Source organism: Cynoglossus semilaevis, chromosome 20 (assembly GCF_000523025.1).
Source record: "Cynoglossus semilaevis isolate Cse_v1.0 chromosome 20, Cse_v1.0, whole genome shotgun sequence".
Classification (NCBI taxonomy): domain Eukaryota; kingdom Metazoa; phylum Chordata; class Actinopteri; order Pleuronectiformes; family Cynoglossidae; genus Cynoglossus; species Cynoglossus semilaevis.
This window is the reverse complement of record NC_024326.1, coordinates 3,325,718-3,353,636: the sequence shown is the minus strand read 5'-3', so window position 1 is coordinate 3,353,636 and position 27,919 is coordinate 3,325,718. Positions and strand designations below refer to the sequence as shown.

The window sequence follows — 27,919 nt, the reverse complement described above, 5'->3', positions numbered from 1 at the left end:
GACGGAGAATGCAACCCTATTGTGTTTCATGGTGGGATTTGGACAGTGGGGGCACTGGTCTTGCGGTCTCTCCTAAGGCCATGCTTCAGGCTCTGGTTACAACACCTGCCTCCAGCAACCCCATCCAGAGCTTCCCACTTGTAAAATGAGTTATCATAAGGGACTCGCACATTTCGGTAATGCACTAGGACTTGGACATTTCTACGACATTGTGACATGAGTTTCTGTATGTGTTGATATTTAGTAGCTGGTGACACTCACCTGAGAAGTTTTGTTTTACCTCATCATAGTGTTCTCTGGTTGAGTCACTTCATGCAGTCCACCATGTTTACTGTGTTTGCACATAAATCTTTGATATAGACGTTTGTAATGTCAAAATTACACCTACAGCATGTTATTTTATTTAATGACATTGAATTTAATTTAGATTCTGTGTTAACTATTGGTTTGATGCTCAGATGCCTCAGAATGTCCTTACTATAAATATTAAGTTAATTGGACAGTTGAAGATGATCATAGGTGTATGTTTGTGTGTGTGGTGAAAGGCTGTTTGTCATTCTAGGTGGCCCTTTGATGGACTGTAGATCTGTCCAGGGTGTATCCCACCCTCGCCCAATGGCTGCTCAGATGGGCTCAAGCTCTCCCTTTGACCCTGTGAAGGATTAAGGGAATGACTGAGTGAAAGTTCAACAATTTTTTTCTCAACAATGTTCTCCTAACATGTGGCCTTTCTGCTTGACTTTTCCAGATGTGGATCTGTTGATATGCAAGAACAAGGGTCCATCCTGCTGCACCCGCAAAATGGAAGAGAGCTACCAGTTTGCTGTGAAACGAGAAACCCTCCACAACATTCACTCCTACAGCTATGAGCTGGAGCATGTCATCTCTGGCCATTCGGCTGCCTTTCAGGGTAAGAGCCAGGACAGTGGGGCCAAGCTGGGGATGGAAGGGATTTGCCTGGAACTCTGGCGGGTTGGTGACGGAAGGGGAAGCGATGTCAGGAGTGNATGTCAGGATTGCGTGGTTGATGGGTTGTCTTTTGTACATGCATGGGCTTCCACAAATCCTACCTGCACACAGCTCATCTGAACCTGAATAGCCCCCTTATATAAGGAGCATTGACACCAAAAATAGCCTCTCCTCTTGCTTGCAAAGAATAATTATTTGTACAGTTTTAACTCAGTTCCCCAGCATCACAGTAGCTGATGTGCAGACAAGCATTCAGCTCACCACATTGGGCATCAGAACTCCCCCGTATTTAGTGGGTTTGGCAGCTACAGAACTGCAGAGAGAGATCACTGAGGGTGGACAGGAAAAGAAGGGTATGGTGGCCTTTTGGAGCCTCCAGTGCTTGGAAGAGGGTCTCCTTTGTTATTATCTGCTCCTACTGTCATGACACAGAAAGAGTTACTGGAACACTTGAAGTAATTACAGTAATTTTTACAGAGTGATACAATTTGTGTATAGTAATTGTGTTTTTTGTTTGTTTGGATTTTATTTTTAGTTAAACCTCTCCTTCCTCCATTCCTGTCTTACATTATTCTCTGGTAATTGCAGAACCAATAGAAAATCCAGTGCAGGCAGTTTAAAGTCAGTCAGACTAAATGGATAGCTCACATCCATTTTTGTGAGTCTGATGCTGATACGAAATATGAAAACTATTATTTGGAGAAGATGCTGATACTGTCTGAGACTATAATTTCACCTTTTGTATACAACCACTGGTCGATAGAACAGCTCTACTGATAAACATTTACAAACAGAGCCATACTCAGCTGTTTTAAAAACACAATTTTGCAACTGTGGAACATTTAGCTTCACCGAATAAGGCGTTAAATAAGCCACAGCGTGGCTCGGGTAAACAATTCTGCCGTCACTTTGTATTAAGACTTTGTTGCGAAAACTGTCTTTTCAGCAAACTATATTTGTAGCAGAACATTTGGCCGGTCATCCTTCATCACCTGCCAACTTTACAGCATAAAAAAAGTGGTATAATAAAAAAAATTGGTTAATTTCATGATGACATGATCTTAGGCATTTTTGTGTGTTCAAACTGGACACATGTTGAAGAAATACCTAAAAACTAACAATAGAATCAAACAAACAATCAATGAAGACAGTTCTTCATCATCACCTGCATTGGTTCTTCCACCCAGAGATTTGGAAACAGAGGTGAGGATTATTGTTCCGTTATTACATGTGTTTATCAACCGTATGGTCATGTTTCTTTGAACTGGTTAATATCATAATAACTTCCTTACGAAAACGTGCTGATTACCATTTGAATACTGGTTTCTGTTTCTCTTCTCTTTCAAGATCTTTCTTACCTCAGGTCTCAGCCTGGTTCATAGCCAGAATAGGTTGCGATGGAAAACAAACAGTGAAATAATGAAAGGACCTGTGGTGTGTGATGTCTAAATGATGATGTCACCACAGTTTCTCAGACCATATATGGACTATCTCAACGTGCTGCCTGAAAGCCTTGTCAAATAGCCAATGGTTGTATTCCATTGAACAATGAGAATATGTTTTTGTATTAAACAGCGATGCCAGTACTCACATGCCGAGTGGTGAAAAGGGATTAAGTAATGTGAATATTTTATCATTCCAATTAGTCTAGCGCTCCCTCACAGCTCCAACATATTTACTATTTGTCTATTGTAGAAAAATAATAAAATTACTGAAAATAAAGGATTTTTAGATAAAGGTCTTTAAACGATATTACATAGCAGTCACCAGTTGTCATTTTGTTAGGTAACAGTCACCGATACCAAAGTGTGCGCATGTGTATGTACTGTATGTGATAAAGAGACAGATGGGTTTAATGACCATATTCTCAGATTACTGGGAAGGAATGGTCGAGAAAAAGTTGACACACATTTGATCACTAGCGTAACTGATGTGCAAAGGACCAGGCCATGACATCTGTAAGTAAATCAATTGACTAGAACCTTTAAGACGGATGTTCTAAAGTTCAAAATGTATCAGATTTGAATAACTAAGACAGCAGCGCCCACACTTTTTTTCTCATGGGAGCATTTTTTCAAACCAGGCCATTATGATCTTTGTGCATTGAAAATATTAATTATTTATCAAGTTGTATAAATATGGGATACTGTAATTAAAGGCATGTATCTCTACAGCAATGTAAAATTCAATACCTTTATAGTCACTAGTTTAGTCAGTAATTATCATCTAAAAGTAGAAAAACAGTTAAATATATGAGACATTATATTTTATATGCCTATGAATATGCAACTATGTATGTATATATTATATTTCATGTGTCATTGCATCTTATTATGCACCCCAATCTAAACCATGTTAATAACCGTCTTTTACTCATTGCCAACAGCTTTGACACATTTTTTCAATATGTGTTTGTCATGCGTAGTGGAGCCGTGTTGCATTATATCCAATCAAATTTTGGTACGAGTGCAGAAGCTAATTATCTCCAGCTCATTATTTTTCAAATACCTCAAAGAACAGACGAAAACGTAGCAAAGAAGCATGTTGAGGCCTGGTTTACAAGACACTCCCAAGAAGAAGTGTAAAAAGTACAAATTATCAGCTAAGACACTGTTTACAGGAGGTTTTAGAGTAAGTAGAATACGTAGAGAAATAACTGTTTTTTTCATATATAATTTATTTGTTTTTCAATTAATGCTAGATGTTTTTGTAGTATCCCTATCTGTGCATTTATTTAATGCTGATTTTTATATGATTAAGTATTTCTATGTATTTAATGAAGTTCATATAATATTTTGCTAATGTGACGGTTGTCATGATCAGAAACTTGTACTAGGTTCTACCTCCATGCCCATGAAAATAGATATTTAATGTAAGGACTTGATGTTCTAACTCTGCTGAAGCAGCCTGGTTTACTGACCAACTATTACTCCTTAAACCTCATTTCCCTTTTTTAACTGACCTCCTAGTAAAGACATAATAAGACAGGCCTGTGTCTGCTGTTTATGACCAAACTAACAAAGGAGAAGTGAGTCAGACAGGCTCAGGCTGCATGGTCCATCTTTTCTAGTCTCGCAGGACCCACACAGGTGGTTGAGTTCTACTCACTAATTGTCTCTCTTGCGCATGGGAAATTGCCTCCTCCCTGGGTATGTCAGGGACTTTCTACACCCAACCCCCCACCCTAAGCGCATCACCATGTTTTTTTTTTTTTACCCTTCAAGTTAACAACTGACACTGATGTCTCATGTGATTATTAACCTGGTCAAAGTCCCTTCATTTTGACTACAGATGTTAGGGTTTGGGCAAGAATTGATTAATTAAAAAGTGATGATTTATGCACGTCTATCGTCAGAAGTGGTGTGTCTGCACATGAAGGTGTGTATACAACTGACAGAAGTGATTAAACACTCCTGTTGTGTCCTATCTTTCATCAGACAAATAATTCAGCGATGATGAAATCTCTGTGTGTTTTTCTGGAAGTTCTCACACTCATTTTGCCTGTCCCCTTGTTAGTGATTTCTTTCTCACATAGCTTCTTTTTTTTTCTTTTTTTTTTGCCTCGCTGCATGTATTTTCCTCTGCAGATGTTTTGACCGACAGAGTTATTGCTCTAGAGGCTGGTGCTTGGACACGACGTAACACTGACTGCTCCATGATCTCACTCGCAAATTAGGGAGGATATCCGGAATCTAACCCTAGGCGTCCAATTTAATCACTGAGGGTGGAGGTGAAATATTTACCCACCCTAATATTAGAGCAAAAACATTACATGTGTCTGCATGCTGTCTTTAAGCGTCTTTGCCTTTGACTACACCTTTAGTGTGGACGTGACAGACTCGAGTGGGATGCATTTTCCTCAGAGTTTGCAGGGCTCAGCCTCACGGGGGAATAAAGCAGAAAGAACAAAGGACAGAAGGGAGGAGGGGGGAGACGAGGGAGAGACGAGAGCTCCAAGACTATTGCAGTCATAAAGTCACTCACAGCTTCTCTAACTATTTCTGCTTTTCATCTGAGTGTCTCATCCCTGCATGGATGTGTGAGAATTTAAAGAACTCACGTTGGCTTAGAAAGTGGGGGAAGAAACATGAGGAGGGTCTGGGACTAGTGGCTAAATTTTATTTAAATTATGCACAAGTGTGCTAATGCACTGTTATGTGTGTGAGGCCAAAATATTTCTTAATTACTCTTGAGATTCACACTCCTGTTCTCCTCTGCGTCTCCTGCTTCCTGGGTGTCTCACTCTGTTTGTGGTCCTTGCTTTGTCAGCAGCGGTTGCTTAACAAGAACATGCTGGGTCTCGGCGGGCACCGTGCCAACATCTCGCTCGCTGGCATGTGCGCTGCGATCTCGTGTCTCAAAGATAAACCAGCTGCCAAATGTGTGCTCGATGGAATGGAACCATAAACAGAGAAAAGTCTCGATGACTTTACTCCTCGCCACAAAAAGGCTTTCATTTTTATTCCACATCATTACAAACTCCAAACTCCAGAAATGTTGGTGTTCATCCTAAATATGCAGTATGAACTGAAATCTGCAATCCCTCGAGCGTACAGTTCACTTGAACTATTATTTAACTGACAGTTTTAGTGTCCAGCTGGTTTAATTCTACTTGTTAAAACCGAGGTCGTCTGAGTAACATTTTAGGATGTTCTTTGGTTAGCAGTTCAACAAGAATATTGTTAAAAAAAATTCTCACCGCAAGATATCTTAACAATTTCAGACCTGTCATCCTCTACAGTTCATAGAAAACACAGAAGTCAGGAGAAAACTCTCTGTATGTACACTGAAACTTGTGGTCAGATGAGTAAAGTCCTGTCCATCTAATATTTCACAGTGTCTGGTGCATGATGAAGGGACGAAGGAATAATAAAACTGTGCAATTGCATCATCATTATACCCTTTCAGCTACATCTTTGTAGCTGGAAGGGTGTAATACATTGCTTCTATAGATTTAGTGATAATTTAGAGGCCTCCAGTCTCCACAGCCATATTTTATCATAGAATCATTAAAATTATTGTCATACATAAATGCCTTGTATGTGCTTCTCACATTCCCTCTCATTCCATGTCTGGGATCCATTGAAATCCTATCATATCTCACCAGTGTGGTGGTTTTTATGAGGCTTTAGCTTGTCTCGGCAGACGCTCTTGGTGTTGTCATAAGGTTCATCCGACTCCCTCATATGAAAGCAATAAGCTTGATGTCCAGGAAGTTCCTCAGTAGACAATGTCACATCTCCTGGGGTTTGTTTTCTGTGCACAAGTATTAAGCTTTTCTGGAACACAAACTATCTGAGAGGCTGGTGGGATTTTTTTTTTCTGCTGCTGATTGGTCCAGTCTGGTCTCTCTCTTTTATTTCCAGGACTGAACGGATCTGATCTGATCCGTCTTAAAGTTGTGAGAGTTTCCCTTGTCTCTGCGTGTGAGAGACGGAGGAAGATAAAATCAGTGAGTTCACATGCGATTGCATGGCTTATGTAGCTTATGTCGATGACAAATGATTTTAAAAAGTAAATTTTGACAAGCAGAAAGACGTCTCTCGTTGATTTAGTACGTTCCAAGGAGACCTGCAGACAAATGATGGTGTATTTCAGCCAAAATATGGTTTCCTGGGTGAAAACTAAATGATTATTGGTGAGATTTTGCATGAGAGACTGCAAATTGGCCAGACTTGCATGTCTGTGAAGGAGCCTGTGGGAGCTCACGGTGTGTGCTTAATATGGGCTTTTAATGCATAGGTGGACAAGCGTTGTGATTCACATGTCTCTGCTCTGTGGCTCACACTGTTATTTCATCTCTGGTGGGTCAGAATTACCCATGTTCCCTCCGTCTGTCACTGCCACCGTCACTCCTGCGTTCATGCCAGCACACTCCTCATTAGAACCTGTTTTGGACACCACTTTTATGTATCTCCCTTCGTGTTCCTCGCCTGCGTGGCTCCATTAAGGGTTCCCTGTGGTAGGCTTTATTCCCTAATCCTTCAGTCTTTCATAAGTTGTGTTCCAGAGGAAGAGGAGGGACAATAAGGACAAAGAAATGACACAATGTTGTTCTGACTCTGTGCAGAAATATAATGAAACTTCATCTGCTTGTTAAATGCCAACATGCAGAGGCGAGTTGCTCTTAAATCAGTTGTCCCAACTCTTTAATACTTCCTTTAGAATAAACACGAGGGAACATGTTCCTTTTTCTATTTTGCTGAATTTAGGATTTTTCTTTTTTTTTTATTATTGTTTCCATGTGCTTCACCAACAAAAAGTTTTTTTTTTTTCAGTCAGTCATGCCTTCAGTCATGCGAAGACGTCAGCCAAGTTACTGTTTGTTAAACACACCTAGAGAAACAAATAAGTCACCTGGAAAAGATTGTCTGTGAGGACGCAGATTAAAAAAATTATTTTACTGGATTGTTTCATTTATCTGGGACTGTTTTGTTCTGAGGACGTCTTGGTGTTATCATGTTATTGCTGAAACGTCTGGAGACCAGATCTGTTCATCGGTTTTGTCTAACTATCGGTCGTCATCAGTTTTCTACTTATTTTATGGGTCCCTACTCAGCCTTTTGTTTATTACAAAACAACAGTGTTTTAAAGAGCTGGCGTTCCAGTGATATTCCTCCATTCCTCAGCATTTCTGCTGCTCATTCACTCAGCTGCTCTGTATATAGGCTGCTGAAAGACGCAGTGATTTATACACCAATAAGTACAAGTGAAATGGTGGGTCAGTAAAGACTACAGACCTGTGGCCCCCTTAATGCTTAGGACCAGAGGTGCTGTCCATCAGTCTGTCAACAGCCTGGCCCCAGTCTGGCCCCCCATGTCTCCCCTTTATGGTCATAGTCATTTGAACAACACCCCCTCCGTGCTTTTCCCCTAAACCCTCACCCACTGCCACTATACTCCATTTCCTCTGTCCCTGTCCCTCTGCCTGGATCAAGTTTCCCTACTTTGGCAAGTGCCACTCTCTCTCTCTCTCTCCCGCACACATATACATGCACACACACTCCCTGCCAATCTCCACCTTCACTCCTCCCCACGCTACATTATAGCTTGTTGCACTATGTTGGCCCCTGGCATCTTTGGAATTGTTTATGTACCAGAGTTTTGATATGGCTGGGCTGCCTTTTCAATTACTGGAATGCTGATGGAGGGATGGCGTCTTCTCCACCCCACCCCCCAATCACTGTCTCCTCCTTTTCCTCCCCTCGAGCGCATTACCCCACCTGTTAACCCTCTGATATGATGGCACTAGCGAGTTGGGATTTGTGGTGAAGGCTAGCTGGAATATGTCAACTCATATTTGTAACTGAATAGGTTTCTGTGTTTGTGTTTGTGTGTCTGTGTGTGTGTGTATGTTTTGGATTAGTTCACAGTGATTTGTTCACAGGCATCAGTTTTGCAAAGACTGCTCATCCTTGCTGACATGGGTCACATGACTCGGGCTCCCTCTTCAGACTTGGCGTCATAAGTGTAATGATAAATTTGAGTAATTAACAGGCATATTAAAGAGGATTTATTACCATTAAAATTGCACAAGCTTATGAAGGAAGACTATGACATCGCAGCTCTCCACTGTAACCTAATATGAGCATGACTGTGTGTACCTTCAGTATCCCTGACTAATTAAAACAAGGATATGTAATCTACACACGTGTCACTATGTCACATATCTTTGTGGTGACCTGCCTGAAACCTAAACCTATGGTGGGATTAAAATGCTTTACTGAGAAGATGGTTGGCCAGGTCCAGTCAGGAGTGATTGCCAAGATAGCAATGACCCACAGCTCCATGGCATGAGAACAGTGTCTCCTACCTTATTATCACAATATTACCACATCTCCAAACACATGGTGTCATACACACATGCACACACCCTCTATAGGCCAACATGCATGTATTTAAAAATAAAGACACACAGTACATGCACTAATGCAGTCATTAAAGGGTCCAGTTACAGGCACAAATAGTGTATGTACCTCCGCCTCTGTGTTTTACATCTTCATATTTAAAATACGAAAAAAAAAAACTTTTCATTCTATCACATAAAAGCCAGTCTGTTGTTTTATTCATCAAAGTAGCACTACAAGTATACCACAATGTCAGCCCAACCTGACTCCCTCTTTAAAAACCTAAAAGAAGCATCGTGCATGTGCTGTGATTTTGGTTTTTGTTTATTTTTATGAGAGCATTAACACAGATGGCAGTGTGGTTTGTGTTTGTCGGTTGTGCTCTACAGCTGAAAGGTTAATTGAGGAATGGACGTGAGTGTGAATAGTTGTTTATCTATTCACATGACGAGCTGATAAACAGACGAGGGTGTACCCCGCCCTCAACTAATGACTGCTGGGATTGGCTTCAGCTCTTCCTGAAAAGTATTAAGTGGTACAAGATGAATCACTGGATGGATGCAGCAGACAAGGTCTAATGATGAACAAAGCACAGCTGATGCAGACTTTAAAATATATTTTTAATATTAGGGACCCTTTTGGGAAAAGGTGGTTTTATTAATTGAGTGGGAGTCTGAGAAGTATCCTGATCTAGCTAGACTAAATCTACATGTTGATTTTGTAGTGTGAGACAGTCGGCACAATACGCCAAAATAAATTTCACACCTTTTGCAAGCAAAGTGTCAAAACTTTGACAGGAGTCGTTTGTCAGTACACCATGAAGAGCCATGTGGTGCAGACTTACCCAGCTGTGCAGTATGCACCTGAAGCAGTAGAAGTAGTTAGGACTTTTCTTTTGAGGTTTCTAGCCCTTGTTGATTGTTTTACTGTGTGAAACATATTGTAAAACCGCCGACAGACACGCATTACCGCATGACTGTTATAGTAGTGTAAAATGTCATGGAAAGCAGAGGCCTTGGCTGAAAAGGCAAGGAACATTACATTTATGACAGAAATCACACAGCTGCCACCGTGCTTATTTTGACTCAGTTATTGTGGCAGCTTCACTATGGTGACACTTGAGCTTTAATTGTGCTAGTAAAACATTGGGTTGCTATGCAGAACGTGAAAGTGGAAATAGTTCCTTCTGATTAAAACCCTGTGATGTGAGAAAGTGGTCTTGGCATAGCATCCGTGGAAAGATATGCTATAACATTCCATGGCAGAGTCATAAATTGAACTTACTGTAGGCCACTGCAGGACAAAGGGCTCTCTGCACTGCCACCACTGCTTCTCATCCATCTAATACCTTGTTTTATTTTGAGTATGTCAGATTATCCCAGCGTGCTACAGACAAAGTAAGGTTGTTCGTTCATTTTTCTGTATAGTTATCCTGACAATTACGCAGTTAAACTCAGTGTTTTGGGGTTTCCTTGCAAATTGGAGATAATTACTTCATGCAAAATAGCCTGTGTCCAGCCAGACTTCATTTCCCAGGAGGCGTAATGCTGGGAGACTGTGACATGGGGAAGTTAGCCACCCACAACAGTGTGTTTGAAATGCAGTGTGGTTAAGTCCAGATCCAGACGCAGTGGTTAGAAGAACTATCGGCCTCACGTAGTACTCAGTAGTAGTTAGTGCATAAAAAACTCTTTCTATGGTTCTTGTTTTTGTTCACAACCTGTTTCCCAGTCCGGGACAGGGCAGAGAAACCCACACTTATTTAACTTGATTTATCACAGAATGAGAAACTGAACCTGCAGTGTGGGAGAGGACACGATAGAGACCATAAAAAAGAAAAAAAACTGAAGTAGAAATTGAATGAATCATGAGATCCACTTTGTTGTTTGTCAGAGGGAGTGTAAAGAGGAATTAAGGTGGATTCTTGTGCTACTTGTGTATACTCAGAGAAGGATATGTTTGAAGTACAAAGTCATGGAGAGTTGGGGAAGTGCTCCGGACTAGGGGCCAAATGAATCCAGATGTCGGTGCATGTTCACAAGGTGGAGTCCACATGTACAGTAGTTGTTTTTCCTTCATTTGCTCTTTTATTTCATTTTTTCCTGGCAGTGTCCCTCCGCTTTTCCCCTTTCGTATTCTTATTGTCACGCTTTTGGCAAATAAATTAATGAGCCTCTATGACAAGCACAGAATGTCCTGAGGGTTTAATGAGTTTGTCATAAACCCCTCCAAAGGATCTGTACCCCATCCTACCTGAATTCTTTTATGGTGTCATTTTTTATTCTTATTATTTTTGTGGAGTTTTTGTGGAGAGACAGTTCCAAAATACGAAGCACCATGAACCTCCTGAGGTCTATTGATCCTCTGACATGTAGGTCTTCTGGCCTGACTGACTGATTGACAGCAGAGCAGACGTACTGCAGTGCACATACTCATATGATCTGCAGTCCCGTGGGCTTAGCAGTGGATGTGAAACTCCGGCTATAAAACTTCTCTGGCAGTGGTATGTCGTTTGTGTTCACTATAACCTCTGGTCTCTCATTCTGCTGATTGTGCCGGTCACTCGGTAGTTAGACGGGTCTAGAATGTTCTCTGACAGCTTCTCAGCCGGCGGTCAGGCTTTTACTCGTCACCCTTCGCTTTACAGCTACAAAAACCAGCAGACCATCTCATGGCTGTCCACTCTGCTTGAGTCACACACATCACACTGTTCAGAATCCGTTTAATGGGCTCCCTACTAAAATGTTTTATGAGCTGGGGCTGTGCTGATCATGGTTGCGAGTATTTTCTGGCGTATTAGGAATGGCCGTCTGGGTGTCCCTGCGTGTTACACACACACACGGCGGTCATGTTAGTGCAGCTGTTTAGAAGGACCTGACTGTTGTTACCCTTCTGTTCGTGATGAAGGAGGGGCTGCCCACACATCATGTCAGGTTGGTATTAGCCGCTGATCAAATATTTGTAGATGGGAGACTTTTTATGAATGACAATGTGCATAGCCACAGTTTCACGGGCATGTGCTGGTGTGTGTGTGTGTGACTCAAGCATACATACGAATGTGACTTTGTGGGTTCCATGTTGGGACCCTCCAACTCTTGTCTCAGTGTCATCACAGTTGCTGCAGATCCTTCATGTCCTGGCGTGCTTCTACACTGACCTCACTCCCCAGGAAAAGTGCAATATGTCAAGGACACATATATGTAAACCAACACACGCATACATGTGCATACAGTTTCACTGTTGCTTTCTGGTGGACATGTGTGAAGGGGGAGGAGGAGGGTGGGTAATAATATTAATGATTAAATGGATTAAATGGAGAGGAATTAGAAAAATAAGATCAATGTGTCTTCATCTGTAGTTCTTTTGGTATTTATCGAGAAGTTTAATCGGTGAGAATAAAAAAAAAAATGAACAAGAGAGCTGGTACAGCCTTCATGGACAAAGTAGTGAAAATGAACAACTGGAAAGTTAAAGCTGTTTTTCTAAATTTTATTTCTCTTCTCCATGGTTACACAGCATCCCGCGTAGCAAAACGTGGCAGTGGACTGGAGCTAATCAGCTTCTGCACTGACTTCATTGATTGCTTCACTTGCTCACCAGGAAATGACATAAGAAGTCAGTGACTCAACTATTTTCGTGCGTCCTGCAAATTGGTTGCATTCCAGAAATCCTTGCTGAATGACCAACCAAATTTAAAGTGTTTGCCACAGGAAATGCAAAGTGGAGGCATTTGATGCTGCCTCCCTGGATCATTGTCAATGTTTTCTCTTTTATTTTGACTGTCCTTCACTCAAGCTCTCTCGCTTGCACACATTTCTGTATTATAACACAAGGTCCATTAGCCATAGCTTTTCCATACTTTTTGAAAGACTAAGATGAACATTTATTTTTCTGCTCTCATTTTTTTTTGTAATAGACTTCAGTATATCAGTTTTTGTGTTCTGTTTATCTTGCAGACATGTTCCAGTACCTCCTGTCCTTCTCCCAGGGCCACCTGAGTTCCCTGCTGGAGGTGGCGTATCCAGTGATGTCGGACAAAGCCCTGCCTCATGTCAACCAGCTCTTCTCTTCACTCTCCCTCTTTCTCCGTGGGGCCAACGTTTCTGTGGAGGCTGCAGTTAACCAGTTTTTTAATAATCTCTTCCCACTGGTCTACACGAGGCTCATCAACCCAGGCATTGATGGCAGCCTAATGGATGACAGTGAAATGGGTGACTGTCTTCGTATGATCAGGCAGGATGTGAACCCTTTCGGACCTCATCCTGCTGACATGGCCCAGGAGCTGGCTGAGGCCCTGGGAGCTGGTCGGCAGCTCGGTCTGGCCCTGGATGAAGGTATGGAGGTGATGAATGCCACGAAACACCTCGGTATGACGAGAGAATGTTTGAAGGGCCTGGTGAAGATGGTGTACTGTTCCCACTGCAGCGGCTTGACACTTATCAAGCCTTGTGCAGGATACTGTCTAAACGTAATGCGAGGCTGCTTGGCTAGCGTGTCAGAGCTGGATCAGTCCTGGAGGAGGTATACAAGTTTGTTGGAGCAGTTGACCCATGCCATGGTTGGGCACCACAGCCTGGAGCTGGCCCTGTTGGAGATCAGAGGCCGCGTTAACAAGGCCTTGCTGTACGCCGAGCTTCATGGTCCACTCATCACCGCCACAGTAAGTACTGGGGGAAACACAGATCAGCAGCTTTGAAGGCACATACAGAAAAACCTCTAAATCGTCTTGTAAAACATCCTTGTTTTAAACATATACGTTGGCAGCATGCATTGTATTGATTGGACAGGGTGCTCTGGCTGCATGTGCCTTGTGAGCTATTTTTTCCACCAGCGTAACAAAGAACCCTGCACACTCCATCAGTCTCTGCACAGTTTTGAAACTATTCATAGAAAAATAATGTTTATACTTTTACAAATTTCAGCCTCCTCCAAAGTCTGAGGCCAGTGAAAAAAAGAATGTTCCGAAACAGTGAGGCAGATAAAAATCACCGTTGTTATTTAGATTCTTACTCTCAGGGAATATCATGGATTCCTTGTTGACTGTGATGGAAGGAGGAAAACTGGAGGCTATGATGAGCATTGGGTATATGCATACTCTAAGTACTACCATATGCCTTATGTTAGAAGGGGTTTTAGGTAGAATCTAAGGACAACATTAGGTCAGCTTAATTATTGTAATATAGTTTGTACAGAAGACCGTGGAATTAATTAGGGAAAACACTCAATTTTAACATACACTTTTGTTGTTTAAGGTCAAGGCTTGACATTATAAAAATACTAATAGGACTCACACAGACTGAAATAAATGCATCCTGTTTGAAAACCTTTGCTGTAGGACGGGGGTGACTAGACCATGCCTTATTAGTCTCAACATACTCTAAATATCTTTACAAGTGCAATGCAACATAAATTTCCCAGCATGACACCATTGTGCAAGTCCTAACAAATAACTGTCAAAGACGGCATAAAAACCTGTTACACACATACATTGATGTCGACACTAATTATTTTCTAAAAATGTTCACATGCTCTCATGACCTTTATAATGGCTATGGCTCTACAGCTTAGCTGTTATTGCTAAGTGGCTCCATAAAGTTAGACATGACTAAACACTGCGCTTAGACAGTTGCTGAAACGTTTAAATGACATCTTCAATAACATCCTTTAACTAATGACTCATGATTTCTCTACTGTCTTTACCTCATTATGAGGATCATAAAACACAGTTCCTTATAATTTCTGTCCACTCTGAGACACACATTAGCTCATTGGCAGTGTTTCACTTTGGGAGTAGAAAGAAAAATGCCTCCAATGTTGCAAGGTTGTTTTCTAATATATTTAATGGGACCACTCACGGTCAAGTCCAGGCTGGAACTGTTCCCAGAAGTGGACTAAAGCTACAAGACAAACACCAGTGTGCATGCCAGTGTATTATACATGGGTTATTCTTATTACGTAATGTAGACATCATTCAGATGAAATATTAACATGCAAAAAAAAAAAAAGCTCCACTTCGCTATACTTTCCTTCCAAAAATATTATTTATCACAGCTGAACTTGTATTTGGTAATAAAATATTCAGGTTATACCTCTTAGGTCAACTCTGGGTCAGACGGACCAGCCTTTACTTTGAAACATTAAAAGAGCATTTACTTTATTAGTTACTGAATGTTTCACAACACGGTACGGTGAAGTATTATGGTCCATCAAACAGTATTTAAATGTTTTCTTGTGGCCTGGTGTCAAATCCTATTAACCTCACATTCGTTGAGCCTATTTAAGTGGTAGAATTAAAACATTGCTGTTAAACTGTCCGTTGCCTTTTCACCATTCTTTATGAGAGGTGCTTTGAACTGCACCAGAATAAACTTAGTCAAATATTTGACTGAAAGGCGAGAATATATTTAACACATACAGCCGTCCTGGTGAAAAATAGGGTTAGTAGGGGATAGTAATTCATGATTTAAAGTGGGCTGTGTGCAATTCCTTTCCGATTTAGCGCACAATTCTAATGTTTAAATTTACACAATAAACAGAACCTCATACAGACAGACAAGTGAAATTTGTTAGGCTCAAAACCCTAATAGTAAAAAAAAAAAAAAAAAAAGATGCATTGGATTTTGAGAAATGATGTGACTCTTGTGTGTGTGTGTGTAGTTGCTTGGTATTCATGCGGTGACTGGTACACTGGGGAGCAGGGGAGACCAACACTCCAATAAGTGCGATTGGGGTTGAAAGGTTTCCAGCTAGGCCATACAAACTAGGCCCAATCGACTGAAAAAGAAGAAAAGATGAGAGAACTGCTGCTGGAAGGGAAAGCGACATCAAACAAACACTGGTGTCTCTTCTTTGCTGCACTCTCAATGGCTTCACACAGCTGTAGAGTGCACACACACTGATGTGTGGCGTCCTCTTTGTTTTCTTTATCGCTTAGCAAAAATTAAATGTTTAGAGTTCACACTGGCTGGCGATGGAGTTGAAAATGATTACTGACATACAATAAATCACCTAAAATATGCCTCTGCTGTGCAAAGGCCTTTGCACCTCTGTAGTAAAGCAGCCACTTGCAGCCCAATGACTGTTCAATCGTGCGTGACTGCACACTCACTTTAGCATGCTCTGCTTTAGTAGGCGTCCTGCCAGGAGCTCAGTAAAAGGCCATTACCAATAAAAATGACGGGCTTACCTTATAATGTTTGCAAATGTGGACTTGCATGATTCGAAGAAATCATGTCACATAAAATACATTTTAAATGGAGCTCTGCTCCATACTTCTCCTACCAGATAAACACTTCCTTTTAAACACACATCTTTCTTTTTGTATTAATACCAGGTCAAATTTAGTGCGTTTTTATATGTAAACTCCTTCTGCAGAATGAGAATATTGAATGTTGTTATTGTAAGTTGTTATTGAAGGGATTATTGTGACTGTGTGGTTTTACACTGGGATCTAATCCCAAACCATTTTGTGGTCGCTCCATCCCTCACTTTGACTACACACAGTCTCTACTGTATGTTATACTTTCTCTCTCATACGACTTAGTTCAAAGTATTTACACTTTAACACAGAGGCATTAATATGAATGCAGGAATCAGTGGACTAGATACAACTACCGACTGTATGGCCCACCCTCTGACAATGCTAATGCTATTGCTTTTAAGCCTGAAAGGCAGCCATTGATATGGTGCAGGAGTAGGATACGTTCAGTTTCAACACATTTCTTCTCTTGTTGGAGTGAAGTGTGAATTCACTTGAAGGGGAAATGGTTACATTTAGTGGTTGAGCCTGAGGCTGGATGATGCTGAGTTGACACAATTATGAGAAAATTGGGAAAATGTCCAGTAAAAATGACCGCTCTTACAGGGCCCCTGGTAGCTTAAATGTTTGTTGAGAGGTTTCTCCTACTGAATACTGCACTGTTGGAGTCAGTTTTAAACCTCCCTCCCTCCAAGGTCACTGAGCTGAGAGACCACAGACTACTGTTTGTTGACATGACAATGAAAATAATATGGCTCATATTAGCAAAATGTAAAATATGTTACATGATTTAGCTCTAAATTACAAATAGTATATTATTACTAATATGTAATAATATATTATATAATATATATAATTACAGAGATGCATCTTTGAGTAAAGTTGTAATTTATACACTGGTAGATGTACTCATAAAGCAAACAGTAGTTTTTAAATTTTTATTTTATGTATTTCTCTCAGTGTATATAAGACACACTGAAAGATCAGCCTTCTCTAAAATGTCGTAAAACAAATCTGGTAGCTGAAGGAAAGTATGCCTTAGGCCTGTGTATATCTTCTACCAATCCTTTCAAGCTGTGCATGTGTGTGCCTTTGGCACCGAGTCCAACCCTCAAGTTGACTGACAGACTTACTCAGCACTCTATTAGCTAATGCTGGGGAGTGCAGCTTCCCTCTGCCTTATACCTTCTCACAGATAATTGAGTCTTTTCACTGTACTCGTTGCTTTATTATTCTGTCAATGTGCAACAGCCTCCATTCCTTGTGTCCAGCATTTACTTGACCCTGCAGAAGAAGAGGGAAAAAAAATGCAACGGTGTGCAGTTGCTGCATGTTTCACTTGATTGAATTAGACCTGAACACAAAGCATCTTTTCTTTCTGTGTGACCTCTGACTTTGACAGGTCTTATCATATAATTTCCACGATGATGTGTTTGTCAGATTTGCAGTTGATGATAAGTTGATGAATTGTTTCTGAAAGGACACTTAATAATGGGGTGATTTTCTTTAGATCCTCAGGGTCTGTTTCTCAGATGTTCATTGTTTTTGACTTTGGATATACTCTATGCATATGTGTCCGTATGTGTATGTGTTAAAGAGAAGAATATGAAATATATCGCTGTCATTTGTGGGGATTAATAAGTATCGCTAACAAAGTTCATACCCCAGCTCTGCGCAGAAATGTGACTCAGGATTTAGACCAGATTGCTTCACAACAAAATAATCAATCAAACATTCGCCACCTTTTTTAGTTTTTTTACTAACATATTGGACACAAACACAGCAGACCTCCAGCTATTTGGACCAAAAAGTCAAACTAGTAAACTGGTTAATTAGCAGGTCTATTTGTTCTAGGGATGAAGGGAGCATCTAAATTACCAACACTTACGCATTTTAATGACAACGACTACTGTTTGCAACCAAAAACAAATAATGTTTTTGAAACACATTACAAATGATAACTTGTTGCTAAATGGTAAATTAACCTTTCTTCTATTCTTTTTCAAATTGTTTTGTATTTATTTAGACCCCCATCCCATAATCTCTGCTTTGTACCTTTGTTACTTACATACTGTATGTTTAAACACATACAGCTTGGTATTCAAACCTGTCTGAGCTGGTGAACATACTGTATATACCCACTCCATCTGTGTTATGAGCCCAGACATGTGGACTTAAGTTTTTCTTAACAAAGCCATTTTCCTCGCTTGTGCCCATATGTTCCAACGTATCGCAAACACAGATGGGATGAACTTACATAACCTTCTACTGTCTGTCTTTTTTTAGTTCCTTTATTTCTCCAAGACATCTCGCCGCATTGTGTGTGTGTGTGTGTACTTTTTGTAAATTTGTTTACAAGGACCGACTGACACGCTCAACAGTAACACCCTTATTTACAAGGAAAAACCGAGAGCATCTCATTTTTGGATCATCTGCGAGTGATTTAATCAGTGGAAAATAAACCTCACTGCGGATGGAGAAACTCAGAGTTCTCTTAACTGATTGGAACCTCAAGGACTTCGCCTTGTGATATATGAGGCACAGAGTCTCTCTTTAATTAGCGAAATCATTTGGATAAGAGAGTAAAAGTAAGAAAAAGAGGCAGGGGGTGATTGACAAAAGCTGCAGCGTGACTAAAGAGAAAAAAGAAGACAAAGTGAATTAGAAAGAATAAATTCTGACCTTCAAAAATGGCAAGACAGACCTGGCAAAGGGAGAGACAAGAAAAGCACCAACATGAATTAATCACTGTCCTTCCCTAATGCAATGAAGGCATACAGGGAGTGTGTACTGATAATGATTTTTACAACTAAGAAATTGGTTAGTTTAACCTTTAATTTTAGACTTTTGTCAAGTTGATTGGTTGCTGAGGAAAACATATCTTTAGCTTGGATTTGAACTGGAATAAAGTAGATTCTGAAGAAGCCCGAGTCTCCATCAGGTTGAATAAGTTCAAAGCTGTAAAAAAAGGGTGGTGAGTTCTTAAAGTCCCACATTTTCCTAAGTTGTGTCTCCCTTGTGCTGCTGTAAATGATGGATTAATTCAGAAAGAATGAGAAAAGGTTCACTGAACCAAAACTGATCCTGCTGCAAAATACTATCCCGTCTACTGGTGTCTTCCCAACATCTTTAACACTGTGCTCCAACCCTTAACCTCGGTCTTGATCCAACCGTTCTACTAGTTGTTACCAGATATAACTTGCGTCTCGAACGCAGTAGAGACTCGGGGAAACACTCATCTACATTTTATTGCCTTCACCACAAATGAGTGAGTTTTTTATTACTAATTTGTGCGGTGGATGTCATAACTACGAACACCAGATTTGGCAGCTTCCATACTGGTAGTATGGTGGTATCAGAATTAAAATAGTCCTACGAAGTGGTTTGCCTCTTTGTTAAGATAGCTGCGGACGACAAAGCCAGAATAAACAGCTCTGGCTGTAATTGCTCACGAAATTCCATTGGTCAAAGGACTTCACAAAGTATCTGTCACCGAATAAATCAAGGTCCATTTTTATTGAGGTAATGGCCGTGATGTAATTATGTTATCAATCACATACGCTGAGCAGGTTGGACAGGTCGGGGAGGGGACGCTTTGCCAAGTTGGATGCGAGACTGTTTTGGTCCCTTGCAAATACTTCACACATTTCTCACAGAAAGGCTCAGTGACGGGTTCTGTCAGAAAAACTCAGCCGTGTTTCAAAGTCTGTCTCCGTTTTGTGGACAATATGTGGACATTTGGCAGAGCTTTTGTTGCAGTTGTGCCACTTTTTTATGGTTAGTGGAAACAGAAGACAGGGAGGAGAGAGCTGCAGACACACTGCCTCGCTGCTGCACATTCACATAACTCAGAGGCTATAAAACACTTTGAAACCCCTCAGGGTGAAAAACATACTAACAAAGTTAAGAATATAAAAAGACCAGTGAAACTCTTATAAATTGTATTTTCTGGAGCTGAAAAAAGTGATTGTGTGTGTCAGTATCCATAGAACGTACAGGTAAAGATAACACTGAACAAATGTATTAGAGTTTCGAGTGACACTCTTCTTCTTTTCAGTCATCATGATAACAAAGATCAATTAAATGAGAAGCTCTGACTCTGAATTGCAAGAATGTGCAAAGTTAACACCTGCACAACGGCAACAAGAGGCCCATCCATTTTAAACAATAAAAGTAATTATAATACGAGTCCATAAAGCAAAGGAAAACGTATCTCTTCCAATGATTTTGGAGTTTGTTGAAGATATCAACTTTCAAATTAGTCTACATTTATTAAAAAATGTTTAAGAAAGCACTGAAAGTAATATCTCTATTTGCCGAGGAGTTCATGTTTATTGTTAGTTTTAATTTATTAAAAAAGAAGGAGATGTGAATAGACAAATTAGACTGTTGTGGAGTAGGAATAAAACATTTTTTGGCACTTAGATAGAATCCAACTGCCATTCACTTTATCAGGGGCAGTTAAATCATCTGTAGCATAAAAAAACTGGCCAACTAGGAATGGTGTGTGTGCTTGAGAGGTGTGGGCTTAGAATGTTTTCTTGGCTTTACAGGATAATCCCTTGATAAATAAATAGATAAGATTCACTGCTGCTATCTGTAAGCTCATACTCCCCAGGAGACGTGGTGGTCTGGGTCTTGACTGCAGATTAGAAATGCTTCCTTGATTTGCTAATAAATTGCGAGCTGACCAACTCACTTTTGCTGCAGCTAAATTAGTCGATGCAGTTTGGTCAAAAAAAGAAAATGGCCGCAGCATATAAAGTCATATAAATAAAGGTTAAAAATATATCCTTTTGAATAATTTTAAGAAGTTTAAATGTGATAATATAATAGTATGGAACACACATGATGCAGCAGTATGGAACCACCAGAGACTAAGAATATATTTTTTTGTGTGTTTGAGGCAAATACAATCAGCTTTGATATGATCACATAACTATTTTTTATATTTGCACACTGTCCTATTAACGGAACCACTTGGGACCGTTGACCTTGCGTTGTCCTTGGCCAATCCAATAAGGAATGCTCTACAAAGTATCTGAAACTGTGAAGGTGCAACAAGGGCAAACAGGTGGTCACACATACACATTCAAGACCAGGCACTCGAGCTGTGCTCAAATGGCTTTTTCGTTCTCACGCTATCATGTGGTCAGGAGATAATTGATTTATGGCGATGTCCTCGCTGATGGCGTTATTTAATCTGTCTTTTGATTGGCCCTCAGGGTTATGCAGTCACAGGATCCAACCTTTAAGAGGACATCTCCATTTCTCAAGAGAGCCTGTGGCGAAGACACTGTTTATTTTTCCATTGATGACTTTGTGGTCCATTTACACGATTGTATATTTTGTTAGGCGCAAGAATAATTTGTGTCGACGTTGTTGTTTTGAAACGCTGCAATCTCTGAGGGCTTCTTCAAAAGTAGTGCATTCTTGAACCCTTTCCCTCTTGTATTTGTTATATAATAGTGCAAACAGAACTGTGAGTGACCTCCTCTCTGTGTTCATATTTTACAAAAAGTTTACATTTTGTTCTTGAACAGTCGCTAATCTTTTGGTACTTCTTTTTCCTCCAGCTTTTTAAATATTCAGCAAAAATAACACATGGCTCTGCAGAATAATCCAACCTGATTGCATTTGCAACATTTCCTAATTAGTCCCCCACACCAGTCTGATCTCAAACTTTCAAATCTGTTGTTGTTGTGGTTTCAAACTTGTCTGGGTCTGCTCAGCCTCACACACCTGCTGGTTGCAGTCTGTCAACTGTTCTACTTTATAACAAACACACACACACTCTCTCTCTCTCTCTTCCATGCACAGAAAGTTGCAGACCTCCCAAATGCTGTCTACATATGGTGTCATGGTACTTTATTTTCTCTAAAATATGTATCTGTTTTATTCCCAGCGGTGTACTTTGTAGAGATTTATATTTGTTAAATAAGGAAGAGGCCAGTGGTTTAACACATGTCATATTAACTATGGAGTCCCTGTTTCCTGCATTAAATAGAACCTACAGTATTTTCTAATGTTTTTTATCCATCTATCTATCGATCTACTGTATCTGTCTGTCTGTCTGTTTTTGCAGCCCCTCTGGTAGGTGTTGGTACTGCACTAAAGCTGTGTATCTAAGGCCTAGTTTTCATAGAAAATCTGTTTTTTCTTCCTATTCAATTACAAATTTTTACCTGCTCCTAATCAGTTATAATGCTAAACCATACAAGTATTCACAATATGTATCTCCACACTGTGAATATGTGTCTCAACCCATCATTGTGTGCAGGAGCAAATGACAACAACAGTAGTTTTATGCACACATTTCCCAGCACCTGTTGCATTTGCTGCATTGATGGGCTGCATGAACGGAATAGCTGCAGTGTCCTGTCTTTTCTCACCTCTATCATGGTCTGTGTCCATCTGTGTGTGTACGGCAATGTGCATGTGTGGCTGGAAGCTGCTCGACCACATGTGAGCGTGTTTTATGGGTCTACAGGGGGCTAAGGTTAATGCAATAAAACAACCTCTCCTCGTGCCCAGTGTCTGCCCCAAGAGATAATTTAAAACCAGAAAGTCGTAAAAAATATAATAAAATATGAGAGCAGAAGCGTGAAGAGTGATGTGTAAACAGTGCACTGAAGGAGAAAAAAATGTTCTGGTAGTTAGTATTGCTGCCATAAAACATCAGTTTTGCTCCTGCAACCCCTGTTCAGGAACAGTTGACTTGAATGAAAACCTCCATTCAATCTCAGTTTATGAAGCACATGAAATGACTGATGCTGCCTCGCTCTGGAGGAACAAAGCATCTGAAGCTGGCAGGGGTGAAACATTTTAGCTGCTTCAAGAGTCGCTCAGACAAATGTCTTCCAGCATGTGGACACACCACTTTAACCATGCTCTTCCCACTTCCTTACCAAATTGAGCTGTATGTGTTTGTGTTTTTCAGCTCTTCACCAACCAGCCAGACACTGGTTTAGCTTTGGCTTTTGGTCAACAGCAGGGCGAAGTTGCACAATTTTCCATCAGTCATTGTACTCTGTATATACTCTGTGTACATAAGTAAAGCATTCACTATTTCCTTTGCTTAATTTATTCATATTTGTCAGGCACAAAAAAACAATATACAGTTGGTATCTGCAACACACTCCCCACATTGGTACAGAGGCAACCATGGAGTTCCTGGAAAAAGACGTCACCTTCTCAAAAAAGACATATCACATAGCCCAGTAATTACCAACTGTCGGCCCGCGGGCCAAATCCAGCCCACCGAGCAATCCAATCCACACATAGAGAGACATACTATTGGAGACTAGACTGTCCAATTAACCTATAACCTATTAACCAGGGTATTCATGCAACATTGCAGGGAGTGGAGGTCATAGGTTAAAAGACATACACACCAACATTTCTATGGAGACTTAAATATATTTACAAAGAGTTATATGTACAGTATAAAGTTTCACACATGGTAATGTGTAATGAGCTTCCTAGGATTGAGTCCTGCATAAATGCTCATATTTTGCAGGCACCATTTTCATATTTAAGTGAGTTTGTCATTAATAATGGTGAACCAGTTAATGAGCTTCTAAGCTTTTAGAGCCCCAACAGAGGTGACATGGACATCTATACATTTAATAATAATATATCGTCAATTATCAAATATTTTTACGAGTGTGTAAAGTGTCCTTAACCAGGAGAACCTTCTACAGTATGCTCGTAGCTCACTGTCAGGACTCACTCCAGCATTCAGGAGCTGTTCCACTCTGTCTTAATCTTTCCAGTTAATTGAGGACCACTTAACAATGCTGCACAGATGCTTTTAAGCCAATGAGATCTCATTGATTTTACTTCCTCTGAGGTACACGCCCTTTATTTTCATGACCCTGCTGTCTCCTCCTCCTCGCTGCTGGCTTTAATAGCCCACTGGAGATATCCGCCAGCGCTGCCAACTGTGTGCATAAGCATTCATCTTCATGAGGTAGTGGAATGTGCTACATTCACTGTCAGCCCTTCTAGCAATAACTCACTCATCACACCGTTTTCTTTCATCACATCCTTCACTTAACACCCACTCTTTTCCCATGTTCCTCTGCCCGTTACTCTCTACTTCTAATTTCTATGATTACATTCACTTTTCCCCGTCCAACAGTCCTTCCTTCTTCATTTAAAACTCTGAAGAATGTTCTCTTTGAAAACTTTACGAGCTCCTTTTGCGTTCAGCTGCAAGCCTGTGTTGTTTTTTTTTTCTTTCACCCAGACGCCCCACCCTTTCTTTTATAAGTTTTCACATCCTAACAGGTGTGTTCATGTGTGTTTTCTCTATTATCTCCTGCAGGTGGACAAGGTGTGTGGCCTTTCTACCGGGGAACCTACAAGTCCAGAGGTCACGACTTCGACGGTGACCTGGTCATCTCCTTTCCCATCAGCACCGACCCCCCAGCCCCTACCCGAACAGTGGCTCAGCCAACTGGCCCACCTGAGGAAGTAAGATGAAATGAACTTGAATTAACTTGTTTGTATTTACAGGAAGAAGAGCATTTAAAAACAAACAAAAAAAAAAAACACATTAAAGCTGAAACTCAATGGTCAGGTCTGTATGAAGTAGCCACAGTGGGCTGGTATGTGTACTCACAGCTGCCATCACTTCTCACTTTCTTCATATGTCTAGCAGGGCCAATCACACATCAACCACACATACACAGTGCATGTAGTGTCTGGCACTTAAGTCCATGCCCTCCACCTGGCCTCTGATGCAACCACCCTCACATCCACAGCAGCAGCTGGCAGCTTCGTGCCAGATTAGAGGCACAGGGGTGTGGATTAATCTTTATGCAGCAACAACTTCCTGTTTACCCAGACGGCCTGCACCACAAACTCTGCACAGCGGGACCGGGCCTAAAGTAGCACCACACATGAAAACACCCCCTTGACCAGGCACACCTCCTCAGCCTGACCTTGGCCCGAACCATGAATGGCTTCACCAATGCCAGTCTAGCTGACAGATCTGCCCTGGTGATGCCAGCACCATTCATAGAGAGAATATATCTCCCTGTTTGCTGCCAACCCTGACCAGAGCACATGTGACCACATCAGAGACATCATAGAGTCCACTGAAGTGAAACGGAACAAAAATTAACTTTGCATTGTAGAGCAACAATGATGTTTCATTTGATCATATTCATAAACCAGTTCTTCTTCTTTTAATGTGGTTTCAGGGAAAATGATTGTTTTTTTTTCTTTTTGTTTGGATGTGGTAATTCTTTGCATGTGCATGATTAATCACTTTCTTCCAGGGTCAACTGACTGGTCTTTTCTCCCCATGTGTCCTTTGTTGTCATGTCTTTTGTTTTGTTTTGTTTTTTTGTCTCACCCCCCGTCCCCACTTTCACATCCGTGCATCCTCCTTGCTTGCAACAATCTCCCCTGGACACCACTCTCATCATTCCCAGCTCGTTCCCCCTGAAACCCTCCAAGAACAATAAACATAGTCTGAGAACACTCTCTAGGTAAGCATGAACCTGAATTATGTCTCTCACATCAATAAAAAAAAAAACAGTCTTAGAACGTACTGTGACTTACATAGAAGTGTGTGACTTTTTTTTTTTACCTAATTTTGATGACTAATATTTTTGGGTTAGGAAAAATCAAAACATGACCACACTGACCTCAGCACATGGTAAAAGCCCTACTGCCCTACAGGCACAGAGGCGTCTTGCTAAGCATCCAGTGCACGTTGATTTACTTACATACAAAAGGGAGGTAGTCTGCTTATAAGCAGGAAGTGAATGAAAACATGTTTGATCGTGATAATGCCTGCCTATTACCGAGATTCAAGTCAATTTTTTAAAGTTTTAAAAAATTTAAAATTATATGGTGGCAAAACAAACAAACAAAAAAAAAAACAACATTAAAAAAGTAAAGTTCCATCTTTGTGATGCAGTGTTTTTAAACTTTCTTAGAGCTCAGCACTTAAAGACTTGATGTATGGATGTGTCTAAAGCTTTTCTTTTTCTCTATCTTCCCTTTGTGACTTGTTAATTACTCCATAAATAGTTTACATGCAGTTCTTCTAAATCCAGATCTAATTGGCCATTATTTCCCTCTGTTCTGTTCATTTGGCTTTAAAGTCACAGTTATTAAAACACAGTGCATCCTTTTGTTTTGCACTGAAATTCAAGCCCATGTATAATCCACATTCACAAAACTCATTTTTAACACTTTTAATAAAATTAAAAGGAATTTAATTTAAATATAAATAAAAGGGTGTTAAAGTGGAAAGGAGCATACACTCTGTGAAGGCTGTATTAATTTGAACCCTAAAACTCCACACAGACTGACTCAGCACACACACTTCAGTAACCTCTAATGTTTTTGTTTTTCCTCGTGGGTGGTAAGAGTTAATGTCAGATGGAATTATGACACCAGTCGATCACTCGACATGAATGTGCTGGTTTTGGTAATGTGTTATAGCATAAGTGTTTGAGCTAGCACTTCCCAGAAATGAAAAATAGAAATATGCTAAATCAGTGTGGTCATGTTAAAAATCACTTATTGTTTTGGCCAACAATAATATTTTGTGTGTCTCTGGTGTTTGTTTTATACATAATTAAAAATAAGCAGTCAGAATGATGACTTTGTCAGGATATTTCCACAGAGAGATTATAAATTTGGTATTGACTTGATTTTTATTTTTATTTTATTTTAGGGAGTTTTTGATGTACCTGCAGCGCTACAAGTCTTTCTTTGCAGCATTGCCGGAGATGATGTGTGAAGTGGAGAACGTAGTTGACGATGCCACCTGCTGGAGCGGAGAGGATGTAGTGCAGAGGTAAGAAAAGAGTGCCTTCTGTCCTTCAAATCATTTTCTGAAAAGAAAGAAAACCTGTTTTTAATATAAGGTGTATGAATGAATACAATGTAGCTGGACTGAGACATATTTGTATTTGAGGAGAATCAACATGCCTCATGGGCCTGAAACTAGTGCAGGACAATGGCAGGTGTGGCCTGACTGTTGTTAGTCGATTTGTAGAGAAGCACGTTTTAAAATTTGTCTTCACACCAAGTGCACTTTGTGTACTGGAAATATTGGGCTCTATAATCTTCATGCCTATCTGGTATATGTATGGTTTCCATCTTGTCCAGATTATTGGTCTGCCAGTGGAGCCTCTTTCTCGTTAGTGCCTTAAGACGCATGTTTTAGATACGTTGGTACTTTTTTTGATTGTGGTTACTTGAAAGTCTGTATCTAATTTCCCCCAAAAGTCTTTCTTAAAAGGCAGCAGAGACCGGGTCCATGATTATGACGTGGATAAATCTCTCCCCTCTGCTGTGGTGACTCAAAACTGGCTCCAGTTAATATGGCAAACTCAGCTCCTGGCACTGCCAATATTGGACTAGACGCAGGAAAACAGCGGTGGAGAGATGCCTTTTCCATGATCCACCCCGGTTGTTTGAAAATCCAGTTTCTCAAGGTCCATTTGCTCGGTTAAGCTGTGCTTTGAAATTTACATGGGTGCATGGGAAGATTTTGGTCTAGAAGATTTTTCTCATATTGCCCAGAACAGATATTTTAGAACCATCAAAATATTGTTATGGCCAGTTTTTTGGTCTTCTCAGATTTTCAAATTTTCCACTGAATCCGTTTTCTATGAAAATATTTTCCTTGACTGTTTTTTTTCTTTTGTCTGTTTTGACTCCTCAGTCATTCCCTGAACTGAGGTCTACCCTCAGACAGAGATGGTTTCACTTCCTTGGGTTAGGAGCAGCGTAGAGAATGCCAGTGTGGTATTGTTGTGGTCCTCATGCCTCACATTCTCACAATTTCTATTTCTGGAGCTTTATATTTGGAAAG

The 27,919-nt window shown here is 40.5% G+C and overlaps 1 protein-coding gene across 2 annotated transcripts in view; it reads left to right on the top strand.

The window, feature by feature from the left end:
• Window positions 1-27,919, top strand: part of LOC103396027 (glypican-5-like) — an 81,925-nt gene that overhangs the window by 8,060 nt on the left and 45,946 nt on the right. For both annotated transcript variants that reach the window (XM_008333950.3, XM_025052379.1), the window contains 5 exons: window positions 749-910; window positions 12,773-13,476; window positions 24,404-24,552; window positions 25,518-25,574; window positions 26,774-26,896. In XM_008333950.3, coding sequence (XP_008332172.1) covers window positions 749-910; window positions 12,773-13,476; window positions 24,404-24,552; window positions 25,518-25,574; window positions 26,774-26,896 — 1,195 coding nt within the window. The remainder of the gene's footprint in view (window positions 1-748; window positions 911-12,772; window positions 13,477-24,403; window positions 24,553-25,517; window positions 25,575-26,773; window positions 26,897-27,919) is intronic.